The following is a 25,850-nucleotide window of genomic DNA, read 5'->3' on the forward strand; positions in this document are numbered from 1 at the left end:
TTCACCCTTTCTTGTTCTCTTTTCCTCTTTTTTTTCACCATCCTGTTCTTTAATCTTCTCTTCTTTCACCCTCACCTGTGAGTGTACTTGATTTCACCATTCACCCTTTCTTGTTCTCTTTTCCTCTTTTTTTTTACCATCCTCTTCTCTAATCTTCTCTCTTTCACCCTCACCTGTGAGTGTGCTTGATTTCACCATTCACCCTTTCTTGTTCTCTTTTCCTCTTTTTTTCACCATCCTGTTCTTTAATCTTCTCTTTCACCCTCACCTGTGAGTCTGTTTGATTTCACCATTCACCCTTTCTTTTTCTCTTTTCTTTTTTTTTCACCATCCTCTTCTTTAATCTTCTCTTCTTTCACCCTCACCTGTGAGTTTGCTTGATTTCACCATTCACCCTTTATTAATCTCTTTTCCTTTTTTTTTCACCATCCTGTTCTTTAATCTTCTCTTTCACCCTCACCTGTAAGTGTGCTTGATTTCACCATTCACCCTTTATTTTTCTCTTTTCCTTTTTTTTCACCATCCTGTTCTTTAATCTTCTCTTCTTTCACCCTCACCTGTGAGTGTGCTTGATTTCACCATTCACCCTTTCTTGTTCTCTTTTCCTCTTTTTTTTCACCATCCTGTTCTTTAATCTTCTCTTCTTTCACCCTCACCTGTGAGTGTGCTTGATTTCACCATTCACCCTTTCTTGTTCTCTTTTCCTCTTTTTTTCACCACCCTCTTCTTTAATCTTCTCTTCTTTCACCCTCACCTGTGAGTGTGCTTGATTTCACCATTCACCCTTTCTTGTTCTCTTTTCCTCTTTTTTTCACCACCCTCTTCTCTAATCTTCTCTCTTTCACCCTCACCTGTGAGTGTGCTTGATTTCACCATTCACCCTTTCTTGTTCTCTTTTCCTCTTTTTTCACCATCCTGTTCTTTAATCTTCTCTTCTTTCACCCTCACCTGTGAGTGTGCTTGATTTCACCATTCACCCTTTATTTTTCTCTTTTCCTCTTTTTTTCACCATCCTGTTCTTTAATCTTCTCTCCTTTCACCCTCACCTGTGAGTGTGCTTGATTTCACCATTCACCCTTTCTTGTTCTCTTTTCCTCTTTTTTTTCACCATCCTGTTCTTTAATCTTCTCTTCTTTCACCCTCACCTGTGAGTGTGCTTGATTTCACCATTCACCCTTTATTTTTCTCTTTTCCTCTTTTTTTTTCACCATCCTGTTCTTTAATCTTCTCTTCTTTCACCCTCACCTGTGAGTGTGCTTGATTTCACCATTCACCCTTTCTTTTTCTCTTTTCCTCTTTTTTTTCACCATCCTGTTCTTTAATCTTCTCTTCTTTCACCCTCACCTGTGAGTGTGCTTGATTTCACCATTCACCCTTTCTTGTTCTCTTTTCTTCTTTTTTTTCACCATCCTGTTTTTTAATCTTCTCTTCTTTCACCCTCACCTGTGAGTGTGCTTGATTTCACCATTCACCCTTGTTCTCTTTTCCTCTTTTTTACCATCTTGTTCTTTAATCTTCTCTTCTTTCACCCTCACCTGTGAGTGTGCTTGATTTCACCATTCACCCTTTCTTGTTCTCTTTTCCTCTTTTTTTTTCACCATCCTGTTCTTTAATCTCTTCTTTCACCCTCACCTGTGAGTGTGCTTGATTTCACCATTCACCCTTTCTTGTTCTCTTTTCCTCTTGTTTTTTCACCATCCTGTTCTTTAATCTTCTCTTCTTTCCCCCTCACCAGTGAGCGTGCTTGATTTCACCATTCACCCTTTATTTTTCTCTTTTCCTCTTTTTTTTCACCATCCTGTTCTTTAATCTTCTCTTCTTTCCCCCTCACCAGTGAGCGTGCTTGATTTCACCATTCACCCTTTATTTTTCTCTTTTCCTCTTTTTTTTCACCATCCTGTTCTTTAATCTTCTCTCCTTTCACCCTCACCTGTGAGTGTGCTTGATTTCACCATTCACCCTTTCTTGTTCTCTTTTCCTCTTTTTTTCACCATCCTGTACTTTAATCTTCTCTTCTTTCACCCTCACCTGTGAGTGTGCTTGATTTCACCATTCGCCCTTTATTTTTCTCTTTTCCTCTTTTTTTTCACCATCCTGTTCTTTAATCTTCTCTTCTTTCACCCTCACCTGTGAGTGTGCTTGATTTCACCATTCACCCTTTCTTGTTCTCTTTTCCTCTTTTTTTTCACCATCCTGTTCTTTAATCTTCTCTTCTTTCACCCTCACCTGTGAGTGTGCTTGATTTCACCATTCACCCTTTCTTTTTCTCTTTTCCTCTTTTTTTCACCATCCTGTTCTTTAATCTTCTCTTCTTTCACCCTCACCTGTGAGTGTGCTTGATTTCACCATTCACCCTTTCTTGTTCTCTTTTCCTCTTTTTTTCACCATCCTGTTCTTTAATCTTCTCTTTCACCCTCACCTGTGAGTGTGCTTGATTTCACCATTCACCCTTTCTTGTTCTCTTTTCCTCTTTTTTTTCACCATCCTGTTCTTTAATCTTCTCTTCTTTCACCCTCACCTGTGAGTGTGCTTGATTTCACCATTCACCCTTTCTTGTTCTCTTTTCCTCTTTTTTTTTCACCATCCTGTTCTTTAATCTTCTCTTCTTTCACCCTCACCTGTGAGTGTGCTTGATTTCACCATTCACCCTTTCTTGTTCTCTTTTCCTCTTTTTTTTTCACCATCCTGTTCTTTAATCTTCTTTCACCCTCACCTGTGAGTGTGCTTGATTTCACCATTCACCCTTTCTTGTTCTCTTTTCCTCTTTTTTTTCACCATCCTGTTCTTTAATCTTCTCTTCTTTCCCCCTCACCTGTGAGTGTGCTTGATTTCACCATTCACCCTCTATTTTTCTCTTTTCCTCTTTTTTTCACCATCCTGTTCTTTAATCTTCTCTTCTCTCACCCTCACCTGTGAGTGTGCTTGATTTCACCATTCACCCTTTCTTGTTCTCTTTTCCTCTTTTTTTTCACCATCCTGTTCTTTAATCTTCTCTTTCACCCTCACCTGTAAGTGTGCTTGATTTCACCATTCACCCTTTATTTTTCTCTTTTCCTCTTTTTTTTCACCATCCTGTTTAATCTTCTTTTCTTTCACCCTCACCTGTGAGTGTGCTTGATTTCACCATTCACCCTATCTTGTTCTCTTTTCCTCTTTTTTTTTCACCATCCTGTTCTTTAATCTTCTCTTCTTTCACCCTCACCTGTGAGTGTGCTTGATTTCACCATTCACCCTTTCTTGTTCTCTTTTCCTCTTTTTTTTCACCATCCTGTTCTTTAATCTTCTCTTCTTTCACCCTCACCTGTGAGTGTACTTGATTTCACCATTCACCCTTTCTTGTTCTCTTTTCCTCTTTTTTTTCACCATCCTCTTCTCTAATCTTCTCTCTTTCACCCTCACCTGTGAGTGTGCTTGATTTCACCATTCACCCTTTCTTGTTCTCTTTTCCTCTTTTTTTTCAGCATCCTGTTCTTTAATCTTCTCTTCTTTCATCCTCACCTGCGTGTGTACTTGATTTCACCATTCACCCTTTCTTGTTCTCTTTTCCTCTTTTTTTCACCATCTTGTTCTTTAATCTTCTCTTCTTTCACCCTCACCTGTGAGTGTGCTTGATTTCACCATTCACCCTTTCTTGTTCTCTTTTCCTCTTTTTTTTTCACCATCCTGTTCTTTAATCTCTTCTTTCACCCTCACCTGTGAGTGTGCTTGATTTCACCATTCACCCTTTCTTGTTCTCTTTTCCTCTTTTTTTTTCACCATCCTGCTCTTTAATCTTCTCTCTTTCACCCTCACCTGTGAGTGTGCTTGATTTCACCATTCACCCTTTCTTGTTCTCTTTTCCTCTTTTTTTTCACCATCCTGTTCTTTAATCTTCTCTTCTTTCCCCCTCACCTGTGAGCGTGCTTGATTTCACTATTCACCCTTTATTTTTCTCTTTTCCTCTTTTTTTTTACCATCCTGTTCTTTAATCTTCTCTCCTTTCACCCTCACCTGTGAGTGTGCTTGATTTCACCATTCACCCTTTCTTGTTCTCTTTTCCTCTTTTTTTCACCATCCTGTTCTTTAATCTTCTCTTCTTTCACCCTCACCTGTGAGTGTGCTTGATTTCACCATTCGCCCTTTATTTTTCTCTTTTCCTCTTTTTTTTCACCATCCTGTTCTTTAATCTTCTCTTCTTTCACCCTCACCTGTGAGTGTGCTTGATTTCACCATTCACCCTTTCTTGTTCTCTTTTCCTCTTTTTTTTCACCATCCTGTTCTTTAATCTTCTCTTCTTTCGCCCTCACCTGTGAGTGTGCTTGATTTCACCATTCACCCTTTCTTTTTCTCTTTTCCTCTTTTTTTTCACCATCCTGTTCTTTAATCTTCTCTTCTTTCACCCTCACCTGTGAGTGTGCTTGATTTCACCATTCACCCTTTCTTGTTCTCTTTTCCTCTTTTTTTTCACCATCCTGTTCTTTAATCTTCTCTTTCACCCTCACCTGTGAGTGTGCTTGATTTCACCATTCACCCTTTCTTGTTCTCTTTTCCTCTTTTTTTTCACCATCCTGTTCTTTAATCTTCTCTTCTTTCACCCTCACCTGTGAGTGTGCTTGATTTCACCATTCACCCTTTCTTGTTCTCTTTTCCTTTTTTTTTTCACCATCCTGTTCTTTAATCTTCTCTTCTTTCACCCTCACCTGTGAGTGTGCTTGATTTCACCATTCACCCTTTCTTGTTCTCTTTTCCTCTTTTTTTTTTCACCATCCTGTTCTTTAATCTTCTCTCTTTCACCCTCACCTGTGAGTGTGCTTGATTTCACCATTCACCCTTTCTTGTTCTCTTTTCCTCTTTTTTTCACCATCCTGTTCTTTAATCTTCTCTTCTTTCCCCCTCACCTGTGAGTGTGCTTGATTTCACCATTCACCCTCTATTTTTCTCTTTTCCTCTTTTTTTTTCACCATCCTGTTCTTTAATCTTCTCTTCTCTCACCCTCACCTGTGAGTGTGCTTGATTTCACCATTCACCCTTTCTTGTTCTCTTTTCCTCTTTTTTTTTCACCATCCTGTTCTTTAATCTTCTCTTTCACCCTCACCTGTAAGTGTGCTTGATTTCACCATTCACCCTTTATTTTTCTCTTTTCCTCTTTTTTTTCACCATCCTGTTTAATCTTCTTTTCTTTCACCCTCACCTGTGAGTGTGCTTGATTTCACCATTCACCCTATCTTGTTCTCTTTTCCTCTTTTTTTTTCACCATCCTGTTCTTTAATCTTCTCTTCTTTCACCCTCACCTGTGAGTGTGCTTGATTTCACCATTCACCCTTTCTTGTTCTCTTTTCCTCTTTTTTTTTCACCATCCTGTTCTTTAATCTTCTCTTCTTTCACCCTCACCTGTGAGTGTACTTGATTTCACCATTCACCCTTTCTTGTTCTCTTTTCCTCTTTTTTTTCACCATCCTGTTCTTTAATCTTCTCTTCTTTCATCCTCACCTGCGAGTGTACTTGATTTCACCATTCACCCTTTCTTGTTCTCTTTTCCTCTTTTTTTTCACCATCCTGTTCTTTAATCTTCTCTTCTTTCACCCTCACTTGTGAGTGTGCTTGATTTCACCATTCACCCTTTCTTGTTCTCTTTTCCTCTTTTTTTCACCATCCTGTTCTTTAATCTTCTCTTCTTTCACCCTCACCTGTGAGTGTGCTTGATTTCACCATTCACCCTTTGTTGTTCTCTTTTCCTCTTTTTTTTTCACCACCTTCTCTTATCTTCTCTCTTTCACCCTCACCTGTGAGTGTGCTTGATTTCACCATTCACCATTTCTTGTTCTCTTTTCCTCTTTATTTTCACCATCCTGTTCTTTAATCTTCTCTTCTTTCCCCCTCACCTGTGAGTGTGCTTGATTTCACCATTCACCCTTTATTTTTCTCTTTTCCTCTTTTTTTCACCATCCTGTTCTTTAATCTTCTCTTCTTTCACCCTCACCTGTGAGTGTGCTTGATTTCACCATTCACCCTTTCTTGTTCTCCTTTCCTCTTTTTTTTTCACCATCCTGTTCTTTAATCTTCTCTTCTTTCACCCTCACCTGTGAGTGTGCTTGATTTCACCATTCACCCTTTCTTGTTCTCCTTTCCTCTTTTTTTTTCACCATCCTGTTCTTTAATCTTCTCTTTCACCCTCACCTGTAAGTGTGCTTGATTTCGCCATTCACCCTTTATTTTTGTCTTTTCCTCTTTTTTTTCACCATCCTGTTCTTTAATCTTCTTTTCTTTCACCCTCACCTGTGAGTGTGCTTGATTTCACCATTCACCCTTTCTTGTTCTCTTTTCCTCTTTTTTTTCACCACCCTGTTCTCTAATCTTCTCTCTTTCACCCTCACCTGTGAGTGTGCTTGATTTCACCATTCACCCTTTCTTGTTCTCTTTTCCTCTTTATTTTCACCATCCTGTTCTTTAATCTTCTCTTCTTTCCCCCTCACCTGTGAGTGTGCTTGATTTCACCATTCACCCTTTATTTTTCTCTTTTCCTCTTTTTTTCACCATCCTGTTCTTTAATCTTCTCTTCTTTCACCCTCACCTGTGAGTGTGCTTGATTTCACCATTCACCCTTTCTTGTTCTCCTTTCCTCTTTTTTTTTCACCATCCTGTTCTTTAATCTTCTCTTTCACCCTCACCTGTAAGTGTGCTTGATTTCGCCATTCACCCTTTATTTTTGTCTTTTCCTCTTTTTTTTCACCATCCTGTTCTTTAATCTTCTTTTCTTTCACCCTCACCTGTGAGTGTGCTTGATTTCACCATTCACCCTTTCTTGTTCTCTTTTCCTCTTTTTTTTCACCACCCTGTTCTCTAATCTTCTCTCTTTCACCCTCACCTGTGAGTGTGCTTGATTTCACCATTCACCCTTTCTTGTTCTCTTTTCCTCTTTTTTTTCACCATCCTGTTCTTTAATCTTCTCTTTCACCCTCACCTGTAAGTGTGCTTGAGTTCACCATTCACCCTTTATTTTTCTCTTTTCCTCTTTTTTTTCACCATCCTGTTCTTTAATCTTCTTTTCTTTCACCCTCACCTGTGAGTGTGCTTGATTTCACCATTCACCCTTTCTTTCTCTCTTTTCCTCTTTTTTTTCACCATCCTCTTCTCTAATCTTCTCTTCTTTCACCCTCATCTGGATTAGCAAGCCAGTCAGACAACCAGGCAGACCACTCTTGTTCCAATAAAGATCCCCCTCCTCCTCCTTCTGCTACAGTTGGCAAACTGGAGAGAGGGAAATTCTCTTCTTTTGTGGAAGAGGAGGGAGAGGAATGTGGGAAAAAGAGAGAGAAAAGACCAGGAGTATAGTGGAAAGAGGAAATCCTCCTCTCCACAGAGGAGAGAAGGGGAAGAGGGTGGGAAGCAACAGGTTGTCTTGTGGCTTGGGTCTTGGCTGCAGGTGATGTTTTGTTTAAAGCCCACCGAAACTCGCTGCAAAATATCACTGCAGTCCTGGGCAAGCTGGATTCATCTCTGGCTGTCTGACTTTGGATAAAAAAAACAGATGTTTGATAAAATTCTTTGCTGTCACACCACAGCTAAGGTTCACACCCTCATAAGCATCCTGTGATTTTTTTTTATTGATTGCGGCTACAGTACTTTGCATGCATGAACCTGGGCATGGTGTCTGTTTATGTGTGCTTTCTTTCTGTTCTTCTCTTTTTCGCACTGGTATGTTATAGTAGAACAGTACTGGCATTCATTCGCTGGTGTTATGTTTCCTCATGTGTCACTTTGTATACCCAGAGGAAACTGTTTTTTGGCAAGCGGTAGCTAGCAAGGCTCTCCCTGTTTCATTCATTGCGCAAGAAATGCTGCTTGCCGTCTTGTTTCTATTTTATGCAGTATGTGGCATTTTGGAGCACACTACTTAAGGAGGCCCTCAAATTGTGCCAACATTTTGCATATACTGCAATTAGCTTGAAACACTATAGAAGTGATGCTGCTGTCCTGTGTTTGCATCACACTGAAGCTTGAAGCACACTTTTTTGTCCCTGTGGGAGGTGAAGTGCCTACTTGCTGGCATTGGTGTATAGTGGCAATTAAGGTCATAAGCATGCTGAGGCCTTGTGCTCGGTACTTTAGCATTGCACTGTAGTCAGCTAATTTTATTAAGAGGGATATGCCATGTGAAATGTGTTGTTCAGTCTTTGATCACAACAAAGAGAGCACTGTCAGCAAAGTGTCTGTTAGTTACCTTTTATGACAGCATTAAACAATACTGAAGGGCAAAACATTTCAAGGAAATTGCAGCTGTCCATGAAGCACTTCTTTATTGTAAGTGCATGCACTTTAAATTGGCACCATAATTGCATGGAAATCAAGATATTTAAAACTTTCCTTGTCTGTAATCATATTTATGGGACTGAATAGAAATGATTGTGTGTCTTGTGTCTTCTTTTCATGGCCTGCACAAGTTGTAATGAAGAATCTATGATAACATGCATAACATGATAACAGTGAGGATAATTCCATTCAATTTGCGTTCTTAATAAAAAAAAATCAGTTCCGTTACTCTTTCTGGGGGGGGGGGGGGTGATGATGATGATTGTCTGGCAGCAAGAGACGCAATCATTGCTAAGTAAATTCCATTCAAGACTTTTTTCACAGCTCAGTTCAAACTTATGATAACCACTCCGAAAATGACTCCGTGATAACCGTTATGATGTGAATGTCCTCTGGGATCCGTGCCAAAAGAACTTCAATGCATTGGAGTTTATTTGTCCTAGTGGCAAGTGATACCGACATCTGTGTTTCATTTCCCGGCCTTTGTTAGCTTATAACAGCACGGTTCGCAGTCAGAGTTGCCTCTTTATCACTGGGACTGGTAATCTATCGATTCTGGCCAACTTAAGTTTCTCCTCAGTGTCCTCTCGATCTTACAACTCTGGCTGGATGTAGTCACTAGTGCAAGTGGCTGCCTGGAATGAATTGGTACAATGACCCTTAAATATTTTGATGCCACTTGCATGTCAAACTTGCTGCATCGGTTGTCTCTGGTGTTAATGTGGTGCAGACTATGGGCAGCTGCTGTCATCGCTGGTGCGACACGAGGTGGCGCAGCTTCCCCGGTCAGTGTACACAGCACCCAGGGCAGTGCCCTCTGGCGGTGGGGAGGCATCTACGCAAGCTGCCATGGGGGCCCAGCTGAGTGCCCTTTACGAGTCCAACCGCTTTCCCGCCATCCAGGGAAGCCTGGCTGGTCAGTGATGTTCCTTACTATGTGCCACTTGCACACCCATGCGTGCCGGACTCACAATAGGGCAGGTTTTTTGTTGCAACGGCTCTGTTATGACCACGTTTCCCCAGTTGCATAGCGTGAGCGGCAGTTGTGTAAAATAATACAGTGCAAGGAGTACAGGGGAGAGAGAAAACAGCCCCATTAATTGGTTATAACACTGCTGTCACTAGTGACATCATGAGGAAAGAAACAACAGCTGCAGCACACCGTATCAATTCGTTCTTCCCTTGACCCATTTCCTTCTGCGCCTGTCACGCCAGAGTTGCACCTTATATTTATGGATGAGCAACTGTGCATGTGGCACGCCATCCGTACACCCCTACACCCACCCCACGAGCAAGGAACCTTTAGGAGTGGAAACTCCGCTGTTTGTGGCGACCAGAAAAGGTCACAAGCCCGCATCATGCTGGTGCCGCCTGGCGGCCTGGAAAGAAATTACTGCTGTTTCGGTTGCCAAGGCAACCAGTCGAGTGTGTTGCTCCCGTTCGGCCGTGCGCGCCTGACTTCTATTGAGGGCACTCTCGCGTGCTTCTTTACCACTGGTAGCCCGAAGAGCAACTGGTGCTACGCTTCATCCATTTGAGCACAGTAAAAAATAAAACGCGTTCTTTTCTATGACCGCTATAAGATGATCTGTAGCTTCTGGTTGTATGGAGGGCTGTTGTTTGACACCCGCGCGATGACTTTGATTGGATGGGTATAAGCGCTGCTGGCATTCGTCGAAGGCAAACATGCCTTCACCTTCATCCAGTATGTGACCACGCTGAGTTTCATCTGCTGGAGGAGAACGCTGGCGTCGTACGGCTCAGCGTTTATGACTACACGTCAGCTGAGAAGGCAACAAGCGGCTCCAACTTCTCACCTTGCTCACCGTCTCCCTGCAACACTTGTAACCGCTCTTGCAATTTCGAACTAAACACCTGAGCCCCATCTTAGTCTAGCAAATTCTTAAGGAGGCCGCACTGCGCGTAGCAGTGCTGTTAGTATTACGGCCCTTGAACAGACACCGACAAGAACTGTTGCTGTTTGGCTTAAGGGCGCATAAACACAACGTCACCCATGTTGTCTGCTTGTCGTCTGCTTTAAGCGCGCGCTCCGGAGCCTCCTGCCCGGGCGCTGCATTTCTTTTTTTTTTTTTTTTCGCTGCGGCTTCTATGAGGCACCGCATGGCGCCGCCACTGCATGCAACCCCGTCGGCGCATACAATTGTGACTTTATCTGGTCGCCTGTGCTCGCTCGCGCTGATGGGAGTTTCACCTCCTAAATGGTCTTCCTCCGTAACCCACCCCCACCCCTACCCTCCCGTCCTTTCCCTGTGTTTTAACACTTCAGTTGGCATCATCATTTCGTACCACTCCACATGGCACTAAACTTCACACTAACACAAGGCTAAACATTGGGCAGATTTTTTTACCACTCTGCAACAGCATGTGGGCAGCTGCTTTACCGTATAAACGCGTGTAAGGGCGGCACTTTTTTTTTCCAGATTTGAGGGTCAATATTCAGGGTGTGGCCCATACACGTCATTTTCGAAAAAAGTCTTTTTCTAAGTAAAAACACACCAATCAGGAAATTAGCGGCATTCACGTTCAATCGCCACTCGTGATGTATTCCGACTCCTGGTGCTGCGCTAAAAAGTTCTAGCCACCCTAGCTGTGCTCTGGTTGCTCTGGTGCGCACTCATCCCACAAGAAGTCGCGCAGCACGTCCACTGTCAATGCATAGCCATTGAGCAGCCCTTCTTCCAGTTCGGGAAACTTGCACGGCTTGCCTCGAAAAGCGCGCTTTTTGCAGCTTGTGTTCCTCAATGCATCCTTTTTGTTCCACCATCGTTGGATGCACTTCTCGGCCACGTCAAATTTCCTGCCCACCGCACGCTTGCCGTGTTCGACAGCAAACTCCCAGCCATGAAGCTATTAAAGTGCTTGCCCATCATACTAAAACTGCTAAAGCTATAACGATCGGCAGCCGCAAGCGAAAGCCACAACTATGGTGAACCACAACTCACGTGCCTTTCAGACATTGAGAGCCACAAAACTCTGGACCTGGTGATACTGATGCCGATATGGATAGCGGGAGCTGGCGGGAGCTCGTGGCGGAGGAAAAGTTGATGATAGTGATAATGAGTCGCGGCCTCTGGCGCCATCCGTGGGCGGACCTGGAAGCTCCTGTGCGCTTGCGTCGCCTCCGCGATCAAGAGCACAGTTGCTTGCAGCCGGAGCCAATCTCGGAGGCCACGGCGCTTATAACGAGCATGAGCGTCACGCAGTGTCCGTTCGTTATATCCCGAAGTTCGTGGTAAGTGGACCACAGCTTTAAAGACAGTTGCTTGCAAAAAAAATTTTTCTTTGCAAAAAAGTTTGTGATGGACGTATGTTTTTGCAGTGCAGATCTGATAAGGGAGGTTTCCAGTTTATTTAAAGCAGAAGCGTGCTCTTCGCCGAGGCCCTTGGCATAGACAAGTTGTCTAAATTAAAACTTGTAAAGCGTGTAACTTGTAAAACGTGTAAAGCTCTAAATTAAAACTTGTAAAGCGTGGCCGGCAGTAGTCAAATGCGTCAGAGCCATAGAGAAACTACGCGTGAGCGGCGTCGGCTCTTCCGTTGGCAACTAACACTCCTCGGCACTGCTGCAGTTCTGAGTGGCGGTGCTGCCATGATTGGAACAGCGGCCCTTCTATCAATTATCGATGCTCCCTTGAGCACTGAGTATGCGGTTGAAAGTAAAAAAAAACAAAAAAACTTGGACGATGCCTATTAAGAGTAGAATGCGAATGCGTTATCGGGTCACCGCCGCTTATCAGCAGACACAATCTACGGCCACAAATGGGGAGTGGGCTGGTGCCGGTTTGCTGCTTATCGACAGCCACCATGGGCCGCCTCACGCGGGGTGGGGATGCCGGTTCTGCACGTTGACATACCAGCTGCAGCAGCTGCTCGAGGCCAGCACCAAGAGGGATGCGACGGAACGACGCTGTAGGATGCCTGATATTTCGTTTGTCTTGCTTTATTTATGGTGCGATGCTTTGGTTTCGATTTTAAGTCGGCCACCCCACTTCAGATTTTCAAAGTTTGAAAAATGGGTCGACTTACAATCGTGTAATAACGGTAACCCCCTACCATTTTTTTCTGTGTTCGAAAAATACGTAATTTTGAAAACGCCTATTCTACTGTTCAACCTTTCCTGTGTGCCAGAAGCATTCGAAATATTCACTTGAAATTATTTGAGGAAAATTACTATTTGCTTCAAATTCGCTTCAAACTAAAAAGGCCAGTGTTCGCACATGCCTAGTTCTGACGAAAGGAAATGCGCAGTAACAGTCTCACTTCTCGATGGACACCTCAACCACACCACAAGGGAAGGGACTAAGGTGGGAGTGAAAGAGGAAAGAGAGTGCTAGCATTGACAGCATTGCACCTTGAGTATGAAATGGAGCATAGGCTGGGCTCCTGCATCATTGGTGAGCACAGTTGCAGGAATATGCCAGCTAGCATTGACAAGTCTCACAAGTCGCCAGCAAAAATGGATGTTCCTACAAGTAATCGCTTTGCAGCTCTCGCATGTGACGACAACGACTTCCCTGAACTTCCTTTATCTGAGCCCGCTGCTCACCATACGTCTCCTCACCAGCGTACATATGCATAAGCGGCTCACCTTCCCGGATCAAATGGTACGCCAAAACGTCCAGTGCATCCATCACATGTGGATACCACAGATGAAGACACAGCTTTAGACAATGCAATCGCAGAGGCTCGCCGCCGACTAGACGAACTCACCCAGCGCCGGGAACAGCGTCGTTCTCAATCCTCTCGAAGAATTCTCATAACTCGGGAGCAATCATCAGAGGAATCACCTAGGGTAAGCACTGGCCCACAATCAGGTGCCGACCACCTGTTAGCCATGACTACCCCGACAGTGGATAAGATATTAGCGCTGATGAAGCAGGTGACATCCCTCATCGTGGAAGCTCTTCGGCCTCGTCGTGGATAGCGCATCATCATCGGTGGTGGTGCAGTGGAACTGTCGAGGATTCGCTAATAAGGCCTCTGAAGTGAACATTCGCCTTCGCGACGGAAAGCTGAGGGCATGGGCGTTCCTACTGCAAGAGCATAATGCACTCCCATGCCTTTCAGGTTTCTGCACATACCATTCACCCTCTATCCCTGATCGCCGTTGCACCGCCTCCTCCCTCAGCCCAGGTAAATCTGCAATTTATATTCACAGTTCAGTTCCGCACACACTGCTCGACCTTTCACGGTGGTGCAACACACGTCAAGAGGTTATCGCCCTTCTCGTAAAACGTACACGCACGCCCCTTGTCCTAGTTTCTTTTTATAGTCGTCCTGGCTCCATGATTTCCAGTGAAACAGCGCAACGGCACAAGGCCAGAGGACAAGAAAGGACGATACACAGCGCTTCTCCCAATCTGGGATGGGTTCGTTTTCTACGTTCTACCAACTCGGGTATCCCTATTCTAGTTGGTGATGACTTCAACGGCGCACACACTGCGTGGGGTTACCCATCGGATTCCTCAAGGGGTGCACACATCCAAGGTAGCTTTTCGGATCATTCCTTTCAACATTTAAACCACCCGAATAATTCTACCCGCCCACGAGGTGGCCCGTATTCACCTGATTTGACTTGGTGGTTAGGCCCTGGTAACCCTCGTTGGGCTGTTGATTGTGATACTTGGGCTAGCGATCACAGCCCTATTTTTATCTCCCTCACGTTTACGTCTCTACGGAAAATACGCTGCACTGTACGAATAACATCATGGGACTCTGTACGCGCAGACAATCATTTATCTACATTCAACCCCTCTTCAGCATTGTCTACTCTATCTGCTGTTCTCGCTACTCACACTATTACCACTACTGTAAATGAAGACGACCCAAACCCGGACATACATCTCTTGAATCTGTGGGCTCTTCGTTGCCAGGCGGATCTTTACGCTACTCGTCACCCCGATGACCCTTCGGCTCTTCCTACTCTTCACCGCGCTACCGCACGGGCGCGGCGCTATGCAAAGCGGCTAGGCAGACAACGCTGGGCTGCATGGTGTGCCCGCCTGTCCTCTACGCAGGGCAATCGACATCCTTGGAGAGTGTTTCACGCCATGGAGCGCCCTTCTCAGGTCGCAGATTACACAGAGAGCATTCGCCTCGCGCTAAATGTGGATGAGGACACATTTGCACAACAAGCGGCCCGTCAATTTTTTCCAAACCATGACTGCACCGCTACGTCTCCACCTGACTTATCGGTTACAGAGCCCCCCGATGGGATTACATACGACGTCACCATGGCAGAGCTGCTGGCCTCCATTGAACGTTTAAAACTACTACTACTCCCGGGCACGACGGCATACCTAACTCCTTATTCTTTAACTTGGAAGGGAGGGCTTTGCAAACCCTACTTGATACTTTTAACGAAGTGTGGCTTTCTGGCGTCATGCCGGGAGACTGGAAGCATTCTATTGTGGTTCCAATACCCAAGTCAGGTCAGCCTCCAGTATCTCTCTCGGCCCTTCGTCCAATTTCTCTTTCGCCTACCATCTGCAAGCTTTATCAAAACATTCTAGCCGCATGCTTGTCATGGTGGCTGAAATCTCATGATTGTTACCCAGATTCCCAAAATTGGTTTCCGCCCACAAATTGGAACGGAGGACGGCCTTGCTACTTTGGCTGCTGACGTGCTTGACCACTCTCCGCAGAGTCACCTTGTACGAACCGTAACCGCTACAGACATAACAAAGGCATATGATAACATCCTTCACTCTGCCATTCTTGCCTCCCTTCAAACTCTTGGTCTCCCTCACCGGTTCCTCCTCTCCATTCACGCCTTTTTAGCAAATCGAACCTTCAGCGTGCGTGTCCACGGAAAGCCCTTTGGTAAGTTCGCTTCCAATAGAGGAGTGCCGCAGGGCTCCGTTCTCGCCCCCACATTATTTAATGTGGCTTTAATTCCTCTTGTTCGAGCCCTAGAGACCATCCCTTCTATCCGCGTGCTTGCGTATGCCGATGATATAACCTTGTGGTGCTGTCATCCAGATGCGTCTATTCATCAGTCGGTCCTTCAACACGTGCTGGATGTATTGACATCTCGCCTCCCACCTCTGGGTCTAACACTCTCTCCTACTAAATCATGTTTCATTCGAATTGGAAATAAAGCCGGCTTACGGAAAGCTCCCCCTTTAAATTTTACGGTACATAATTCTCTGATTCCTCAGGTAGAAACTGTTCGTATTCTTGGTCTTCTCCTCCATACATCTGGGACTGGCACCCCGTGGCTGACAGCCACCCGTAAATCGGCTCACGCTACTCTAGGTCTGATTCGTCGCATAGCTATGCGCTCTGGTGGTGCACGTGCTCATACGGCCCGCCAGCTTGTGCGCTCTATCCTTCAGCCACGGATAGTATATCAGGCACAATTTCAACGTCTCACTCGCAGACAGTGGGACTCCCTTGAAGCTATCAATCGTGGGGCTATGCGCGTCATAACATATCTGCCTCGTTTAACACCCATACCTGTGCTACAGGAGTTCGCCCAACTTAATACACTCAGTGAAATCATCGACCAACGGGTGGCAAATAGAGCTCGAAAACAGTCTCTCAAACTTCATCGTTTAAAGACACTTCCACCGTGGTCATATAGCCAGCTCACTGACAATCGCCCCACTGTTTCCCCCGTCGGTATCAACAGCGTATCTGCCTGAAGGGTGCATATTATACACGGATGCATCACATTCTGCAGAGAGGGGAGTTACTGCTATGTATAGTCCATCTCATCCGCATCTCAACTCTCGCGCGACGTATATTGCGGATATGTGCACTCCCTTGGCATTGGAACTTCAAGCCATTTATAATGCCATTGCTTTCCTTCCGCTCGTTCCAAAATTCAATACACTTCATATTTACACCAACTCCCGCGCCGCCCTTAAACAGCTTAAGGCTGTTCGACGAACGTTCTAGATTTCACAATCTATTCATGTGCTCTGCGCCAAGTATCCATGTCCTGCGCATACACTGGATTCGCGGCCATGCCCAGGATCCGCATGACATTCAAGCGGATGCTATGACTCATCTTCCGCCACCTTCCCCTCTTCCCCCAGATTCGTTCCTGTCCCATGTTTCCGATTCCGAAGTTCTGCGCCAGCGAACACGCGCTCTAATTCCTCCGTGTTCGCACCCTCTCCCCCGCAGTCTTACTCGGCAGGAGGAGGTATCCGTGCGCCGGATTCGGACAGGGGCGGCTCTGACACCATCTGTCCTTCATCGGTGGCGTGCCAAAGATCTGCCAGCACATGACAGGTGCCCTCACTGTAGCGCTGCACCGGACATTTGTGATGTGCGGCACTTGTTGTGGACGTGCCCAGCGACGGCTGCTATCAGAAAACGGCTCCTCAGGGAGGTGGGTCTGCGGTGGAACCGAGAAAGTGACTACGTGAAGTGGACTATGGACAACAGTTTCATTAACAACCTCTGCGACTACCTCAGCGCAACGGTTCTTCACTCCTTCTTTTAACTTTCAATCCCATGCATTCCTTCCCCTCCCCCCCTTCCTTTTTTCAACTTATGCCTCATGGCACACTTCTCGAATAAAAAAAAAAAATATGCCAGCTACTGCTCAAACTGGTGAAGAAGCTTTGCCAGATGCTTTGCCCAAGTCTTAACATATTTTTTTTTTGCACTTCAAGCAGTTTCTGAAATGTGTTCTGAAAGTACGAGTACCATCCTGGTGACTTACGGCTGTATGGGGCTCTATGCACAAAAATTGTGCTCACTGAGTTGTTGCTTAGGCCACACTGAGTGGTTTGCACTCACAGTTACCACTCACATGGTCACACTCATCAGCTCAAATTCCCTTGCAATAGCCTTATGTTAAGTCAACTTGCATTAAATTTTTCATTAAATTTGGAGCCCTCTCAATGTTCTGGCGTGCGGCCATGCACATTATGGGTTGCATTTTTGTTATTTTGATCTGCCAAATGGCGCTCATATTAAGACCAGACCACTTTATTTCCATATGGGCATACATGTTAAGAACAGGCCACAAGCCAAAAGCTTAAAAAATAGCTTGAAAATGCCTGTGGCCTTTATAAGAGTCATGTGAAAAAAAAAAAAGACATACATGCAGCAGAGGCAGGTTGTACACGAGCATACTGGCGGCCAATTATGAGGCAAGAAAAAGCAGAAAAGATCCTTGTACAAAGTACAGTAATCGTGAGAAATTACGAACAAATTACTTACAAAAAACACTAGGGACAAACAAATCACATTTAAGAGTCACACACTGGTGGGGCGATGATAGCGGAAACAGCAAAAGGATGCGCATATACGCTGCGATATGTAGAGGTTATAAAACTTTCATTACAGAGTGCAGTTTGAAATCATGTTGCGGGAGGTTACACACACTAAGTCGGCTAGATTTGTGCCTGGTAGGAATATCAGATTTAAGGAAATTAAGTGTTTGTTTACTGTAATTTGTTTAGTGCATGGAAGTGACCATTTCTTAGTGGATCTCGTTTGGGCATGCTTTTCCTCCGGCTTTAACATCGCGATATTAAGCAAAAATTTACAAATTAGTGGCGAAGACAATTTTAGATCATATAATTGGTGATACTCGAGAAAACATTTGCGCGGATTATACTTGATATTTGATAAACATATCAGCCGTATGGGCGGTAAAACTAGCCCCTGCAGTGAGCCTGATAGCACATGTGTTGCATGTGCAGTCCAGCTCATACAGGCATCAATTACTAAGCTGCCCTGTGATTTGAGACTCTGCACTATTTCTGTTTTGTGGTTCCCAAGTAGGAGATCTTGGTTTGAGCTAATTTTGAGGTTCTTGGGCCTGAAAAAAAATGGCTTATGATTTAGTGGTGTTAATAAACATCCCTTTAGTACAGGACCATGCATGCAATGTTTTAAGAACAGTGTTGCCATCGCTTAGTCACTCGTCTGTTGAGGAGTCCTTTAGAAAGATACTAGTGTCACCTGCTTACAAAATGAATTTCTCGTTGCTGTCAATGTTTACAAGGTAATTTACAGTATACACATTTAAAAGGAAAGGACATAAAAGGCTTGTCTGTGGCACACTGCAATTTATGGCCTGAAGACTTGATCGATGTCTATTACAGAAGACAGCCTGTTTTCGATTAGTGAGGTAAGAGGTAATAACGTAGAAGATTATGACAAATAATTCGAACACCATATAAATTGATCCAACTTCAGCCAGTTGGTAAGCAAGCATGTGTATCACCTTGAGCAGTGACAAAATTGCCTCAAGGCAGCTGCTGGACTCATCATCATCATCATCAGCCTTACTACACCCACTGCAGGGCAAAGGCCTCTCCCATGTCTCTCCAATCAACCCGGTCCTTTGCCAGCTGCATCCACCCTTTGCCTGCAAACTTCTTAATCTCATCCGCCCACCTAACCTTCTGCCGTCCCCTGCTACGCTTACTTTCTCTTGGAATCCACTCCGTTACCCCTAAGGACCAGCGGTTATCTTGCCTTCGCATTACATGCCCTGCCCAAGCCCATTTCTTCGTCTTGATTTCGACTAGGATGTCATTAGCCCATGTTTGTTTCCTCACCCACTCTGCCCGCTTCCGATCTCTTAACCTTACACCCATCATTTTTCTTTCCATGGCTCGCTGTGCTGTCCTTAACTTAAGCTGAACTCTTTTCGTTAGCCTCCACATTTCTGCCCCGTAGGTGAGTACCGGTAAGATAAAGCGGTTGTACACTTTTCTCTTGAGGGATATTAGTAACCGGCTGTTCATGATCTGCGAGAATTTGCCATATGCGCTCCACCGCATTCTTATCCTTCTAGTTATCTCCCTCTCATGATCCGGATCAGCTATCACTACCTGCCCTAAGTAGACGTATTCCGTCACAACTTCCAGGCTCTCGCTGCCAATTGTGAACTGTTGTTCCCTTGCAAGGCTGTTGAACATTACACCTCGTTGTGCTCATGTAGCGGATGCAATAGCAGAAGGAAAAAAAAAACTGGGCATGGAACTAAACCCAACTAACCACTTGATAAGACAATTGACCATTGTTTTTTTCTGTGCATTGATGCCATGTTCTTCTGGGACATATTACAACGAACAGTATCTTTCAACAATACTTTTTTTATTTCACGATGTATACAATGTGCTAAACAGCACGGAGAGAACCCTTCCAGCAGCAGCAGCAGCCACATGTAATTTTTGTTGTTGTTCAGGAGGCTATGAGAAGAAAATTAATGCATTGAAGGCATGCCTTGAGGGAAAAGCAGAAAAAAGAAAGTAGAAGGGGAAGTGAAGACATTACGCAATCGTCTTCCATAGCTGCTGCGGTTTTGTAATTACATCTCCTGGCCGCCTTCTTTTACAGCATACATGTGGTGTGTGCCTTATCAGACGTGATTGACTAGCACCTCCTGTATTTTTTATTGCCCGTATATTTGTGTACGAGTGCCGTCTGTACTCTTGCAAGTTTTGTTCTGTGCCTCTGCGGGCCTCGATGTTGTTAGTGTGAATGTTTTTGATCCCATATATTCTAAGCCTTTAACGACCACTGATAGGTTTTTTGCACAGTGCTTCTGGGTGGCTTTATTTGTTGGTGGCAAATGCTGTTTCTGGAGTGATCTTCTCTGCATGCATGCAGTGGGCATACTCTTGACCTATGAGCCAACGCACCTGGCTGCCGGAGCCCGAGCCAGGCCGGCGTCCAGCCTGTACAAGGCCTACCTGCACCAGCTGCCATCTTTACTGCAGGTGCGCCACTTCTTCGTAGCGCAGTATCCACTACCTGTGTTATTAGATATGATGAAGGATGCCTTTTACAGTGGCAGCTGTTAAAGGCTAAGTTCTCCAGTTCTGCATTGTGACTGTTTGTGATGGTTTCTTGACATAAATGATGCAGTAAATGGAGTGGCGTCATCTGTGTGCAGCATTGTGAACTAATACTTGCGCTGTTCACACCTTTGCGTGCAGAGGGCGCCACTCCATGCTGCAGCGAATGGCTGCACAAACATCTATTGCTGAATCTCTCTTTGCTCAGTGGTACCTGGGTGGTCAGTTTCTTCACTGCCCCTCAGTGCTTCCTGCTTGGGTGAACTCGCTGGGCTTACAGGGGCCAAGGCCCCCCAAATTTTCAGCGACGTCTTGCACGTGATGTGCACCGAGAGATACTAAATTATAGTTTCTGAATGTTTTTAGCCTTGGAGGAACCCCAGTTGCTTCCAAAAGGTGCTCAGGAACCCAGTGTGGCTTCGCTTGGATCCCTTTCCGCCTTACATGCATGTGCAAAAACAGAGCACGCAGATACATGGTTCCTCAAAAAATGCCCAAATATAATTATTAATACATGTTTATGCATTGAGGCAGTCTATTGTACATAATTATACAGTTGAACCACTCAGTAATGAAAGCCCTCAAGAACGAAATTCTCATGGCAACGAAAAAATCTGGCACCCCCGGCAAAGTCCCATAGAGTTCAATGCATTTGCCCCATCTCAACGGCGAAGAGTTTTTAGAAATAAGTTCCGCACTAACGAAAGTTTGAGGTAATGATCTGCAACATTTTTTTAGCACGTCAGCCAGTTGGGAACAAAAGAAATGCCAAAACTGGAGCAGCGCTTTCATCCGACAAGTCGGGCACATACATTTCTGCTATACTGTACTAAATTAGGTGCAGTGGGGCGTGGGAAGGCTCGCACCAGCGGAGCGCGTGAGGCAGAAAGCGCCGAAATCTCAGGCGCTGCTGCACCTTTCACTTGGCAGCCCTCTCGATTTCCTGTGCGTGCTGCAACGGTTGCCGGCTTGCTTACATGGGGAGCGCGCTGTATGTATAAGTGCATTTTGAGTGTGTCAAGTAAGCAAAATTTGTCGAAACAAGAATTGTTCCATCCGCGGATGTAAAACCAAGTAGTGAAAAAAAATGCTTGAAATCTATCCTTCATTGGTGATGAAGACGCAGAACACTTCAGAAAAGCTTTGCAGATTCATTTATTCTACGAGCCAGTTGCATATCAAAGGCGTATGCATATACAGGGTGTTTCGTATTTATCTGTCTGGGTTGTAAAAAAATTCTCCTGCACAGACTACTTGCCTTCTTGGGCTCAAGCAAAGACCATAGGGTAGCTTCTTATAGTCTGTGTTTTTCAATAAATAATTTAAACATTGGAACTTGCCTGAATTGTCCTTAGTCGGCGAAAAACTGCAGTCGTGTGCATGAAGAATTTTCGTTTAGGCGAGCGGGGCAGCAGATATGACAGGCTGCTCCATCTGGAGTACTGCGAGACCTACTCCAGCTCCGAGCAGGGATATTGGTTGCCTCGCAGTTCGCCAGGTGGACCAGCAGTTATGATTCTGCACTTATGATACGAATTCTCACAGTGCTTAGCGCTGTCTTTAACTTCGTTTGAGCCCTAACCAGTTTCCACAGCGTTGCTTATCCTGGCCTATCGCAATTAGCATACACACAAAAAAGTGACTACTATGCAAAATAACATACTGAAGAATGACAGGCGCCAAATACTATTGTGCATCACAGTTGGCACCCGCAATACACGTCACATTTCTCGTAAAAAAAAAAAAAAGTATTCAAATATTGTTGGGTGTACTACTAACAGGGAGCCGATGAGCTTAATTCTAGCCTTCTCTGCACTCGTGCACCTGCACTCACTTGATGGTCAAAAGATGGATAGCGCAGATAAGCGCAACATGGGAGACAGCAAGGCTGGAGAACGTGAGCACGAGTGTTCCGAGTACGCGGTGATTAGCTCCACCCAATCCAGCAGTGCGCTAATGTGTGATATGTCTTCGTCGCTGTCAACAAAATCATTGTGTTTCTTTCCAACGCAAGAAGGTTTTTTTGTACGCTCTCATGATGGGTGCCCATGTCATCTGCGGTGGACTAGCACACTTGCTAGCCCACATATCACATCAGTCGAGATCTTGTTATGTCTTTATAAAGAGAATAAATTGTATCTGACTTTCATAGACAGCTATCTGGGACAAGGTTAAATCTCAGAGAGCCCCAATAACTATCTTAGCACTCCTGACTTGCAGCAAACTACAGTTGTTTTGCTGACTGCGTTTGCGTGCATAAAAGCTGAAGGGAGCGGCAACGCCATCTGTAGGCATCGGCGCAAACAGCCTCAGCGCATAGCCTTCCTTTGACCCACTACTCTTAATCTAGTACACTATAATTTCTGGCAACAAGCATCGGCGCGGCTATTGCTGTTTACATTCTGTCGGTTGGATAATGATGATGATAGCAACGAGATTTTTTTTGTTCACTGAAAGTGGCTTTTTGCTAGTCCGCCTGTTGGCATCTGTGCACGCATGTGACGCTTCACATGATGACACTGCCGGCCAACCGGCAGCCTTTTTTCCTCCTTGCTGGCCGCCGACACTACTCGCTATCATGCTATATCGCCATCCGTCTCGTGCACACCGAAAGGCTGAAATTGCCCGTGACTTGCTTGCATCCAATGTTTTGTTTGGCCTGTCGGAAAGATGCCACCTCCTGTTAAAATGGGTAAGTTTTTGATGCTGCAGGAAATGTCTGCAATCATCGCCAAAGCTGCAAAATGCCGAAAGAAGTCTGACATTGCGGAAGAATTCAGTATCCCGTGCTGCTCATTTTCTATGATTCTGAAATCCAAAAACAGCATCATGGCGGCACTGCACAACGGCACGCGCGCAGCACTAGACAATGGTAATGTTGGTCTAGAAAGACGTCGACAAAGCCATATTCTAGTGGTTCCTCGGCAAGAGACCGAACAAGATACCTTTGTCTGGAATCCTTCTGCAGCAGAAGGCTATTGGCGTTGCGTGCATTCTGGGGCACAACAACTTTAAGGCAAGCGCCGGATGGTTAAGCTGATTCAAAGCACGGCACTGCATCATCGCCAAGGTGTAGTCGGGGCAGTCTGCGAGCGTCGATGCTGGAGCAGCATCGTCCTGCATGTAGAAAAATTACGAAAGCATACTTTATGAATACGAGCCCTCCGAAATTTATAATGCGGATGAAACTGGCTTTTTCTATGAAATGTCATCGAAAACGCTCGACCTGAAGGGACAAAATGTCATGGTGGACAAAGGCGTGGGACCATTCTTTTGTGTTCAAACATAGATGATCCAACAAGCGTCCCCTCCTCGTGATTGGCTGGAACAAGAGGCCACGGTGTTTTAAAGGTAACCGTAGTCTTCTGGTCGAGTACACTGCTAACCAGAATGCTTGCATGACGTGTGCAATATTCTGCAGATGCCTGGAAGCCTTTGATGCAGATATGCAGAAGAAGGACAGATCCGTCTGTCTTTTTTTTTTTAACTGCAGTGTCTACAAAAACATTGTCTTGACGAGCATCCGCTTGATTTTTTTTTCCTCCCAACTGCACATCCGTTACCTGATCTCTCGACCGCGGTGTTATAAAAGGTGCGTTTATACTGCGATGTAGTCTGAGGGCCCTCACTTGGTTAGCTTGTTTTTTTATGATGTCAGGAACAGTCTGTGGCCAGTCTGTGGCCAGTGTGCAGCAGCGCTAGGAAGTGTGCAGGTTTCACCTTCTGCTCTGTGTTCATGATCACCCAGGACGTGTCGCTGGATGGTGGGGACTGGGCTCGATGCCTGTCCGTGGCCCCGGCCTGGGGCGCATGGGTACGGCGGGCCTTCCGGGCTGCCGAGGAGCACCGCCGCCGAGAGCTCAAGGACGACCCTCAGGCGGAGGCTGTCTCCTGGCTCTGGTGAGATCAGTGCGCTGCCTCAACTTGGCACCGACCTGGTGCTTGGCTGCTACTGCTGGATAGGCTCAGTCTTGGAGAGGCAGGCATTGGCAGGTGGGCAGGGCTGGCAGTAATGCCCATTGTTGCAGGCACTGAGCAGAAAGGCGAGGAGTTGTGCAAGGCTGCAGCTGAAAGGACCAGGCATTGAGAAAGGTGGTGGGCAGCTGAACAGTGCAGTCCACGAACTTAATTGTAACGCAAAGGACTTGTTTGCAAAGAAATGAGTTGCAACATAAAATGAAAAACGGCCTCAAGAATTGGAGGGACATAGGAAAGCCAGTGCTGGAGCAGAATTAAGTGTGCTGGGCAGTATACAAGATGGGCATCTGCGTTTCTGTAATGCCAGTGGTTTCTGTGCAAATTTGCATCATTTTTGCCGTGAAATTGAGCAGTACAAGAAAATTCCTCTGAGTTTGTTTTGGACATATTGCTACAAAAGTGACTAGTGTACCAGAAATGCTGTGGCATTTCTGGCACCTTTTGTACTACAGCAGACAGAAGAATTAGTGAGCTTTTTTTTGGAGTAGTTTTATTGTGCTGGTTGTGCACCCCCTGCGAATTTCTTTACACCCAGTTCTACCAAGTTTGTCTGCGTGTTTGAGTGCTGTACTGGTCAAGCACCATCTTCCGAACAGAATCTGACCCTTTCGTGATGACATGGCTGTTGCGAGGATGGAAAACCAACACAAGCGTAGGTGCTTGTCTTACGCTAATGCGACAGTGGTGCATGGGTTTCACCAAGGTTTCACTGAGAATGCCATGTGCCATGTGCATCACTGGGTGTGGCTGCGCACGCTCCACAGCCGCTCAGTTCTCAACTGACACACGAGATGGCCAGTTTTTGTGGCGCCACAGTGCTGAGTGTATTTGTGCTTTCAGAATTTGAAAAACTCATATGGGTGTTATTGATGACTAGCTACAAATTTCTAGCATTCAGGCACCTAACTGTAGCAGTGAGAAAGTTAACTATTAGAAATTGGTTGACCAGCTTACTACAGCTGCCCCCATATATTCCACGCAAATATTTCGAATTACGCGCTCCATTGAACTCACAGATTTCCCCCTTAAAAAAACTTGTATAAAAGTATAGAAAAGTGGCGTAGTATATTGAACTCCAGCTTCGCTGATCATTCAATACTGCCATTTTTTCACGATTGTAAGTCGACCTATTTTTCAAAATTTTGAAAATCCAAAGTGGGTGGTCGACTTAAAATCAAAACCAAAGCATCGCACCATAAGTAAAGCCGAGACAAACGAGATATCAGGCATGCTACAGTATGTTTGGAGTTGATGGAAGGGCTGCTGTTCCAATCGTGGCGGCACCCTCACTCGTAAATGCAGCGGCGCCGGGGAGTGTCGGTAGCCGACAGAAGAGCTGACGCCACTTACACGTAGTTTCTCTTTTGCTCTGATGCATTTGACTACTGCCGGCCGCGTTTCACAAGTTCTTAATGTAGTGCTTCGTTATTCGTTATTTGTCCTCCAGGTCCGGTAAGCGATCGGCGCTCGTTCACAGCTGCATTTGAGATGGCTGTCATTCTTTACGCTGAATAGACGAACAATTGCGCGCCGAGCTGCAAGTTCGATGTTCGCAACGGGGGATCAGGTGTGGCAGCTGCAGCGAGGCAAAATTTTAAGCTGTTCCACGTGATGTTGTGGTGTGACTGTTTGCAAAGTGCGGATTTTCGCTGCACGACGTTGTTAGAACGACGAGCTGTGGGACCACAGCAGCGATCATGATGGCAGCGTTAGTAAAAACGATAGGGCAAGTGTGGACGAGTAGTTCAGTGACTAATACATTTTCATTTTGGAATGTTCCCACGGGCG

The 25,850-nt window shown here is 45.2% G+C and overlaps 1 protein-coding gene across 1 annotated transcript in view; it reads left to right on the plus strand.

Moving 5' to 3' along the window:
- The window catches only part of LOC144121831 (focadhesin), a 283,349-nt gene that overhangs the window by 136,805 nt on the left and 120,694 nt on the right, over positions 1 to 25,850 (plus strand). The window contains exons 17-19 of the mRNA XM_077655244.1: positions 9,020 to 9,205; positions 19,897 to 20,006; positions 23,833 to 23,984. Of these exons, the coding sequence (XP_077511370.1) occupies positions 9,020 to 9,205; positions 19,897 to 20,006; positions 23,833 to 23,984 (448 nt within the window). The remainder of the gene's footprint in view (positions 1 to 9,019; positions 9,206 to 19,896; positions 20,007 to 23,832; positions 23,985 to 25,850) is intronic.

This window comes from Amblyomma americanum, chromosome 2, assembly GCF_052857255.1.
Source record: "Amblyomma americanum isolate KBUSLIRL-KWMA chromosome 2, ASM5285725v1, whole genome shotgun sequence".
Classification (NCBI taxonomy): Eukaryota; Metazoa; Arthropoda; class Arachnida; order Ixodida; family Ixodidae; genus Amblyomma; species Amblyomma americanum.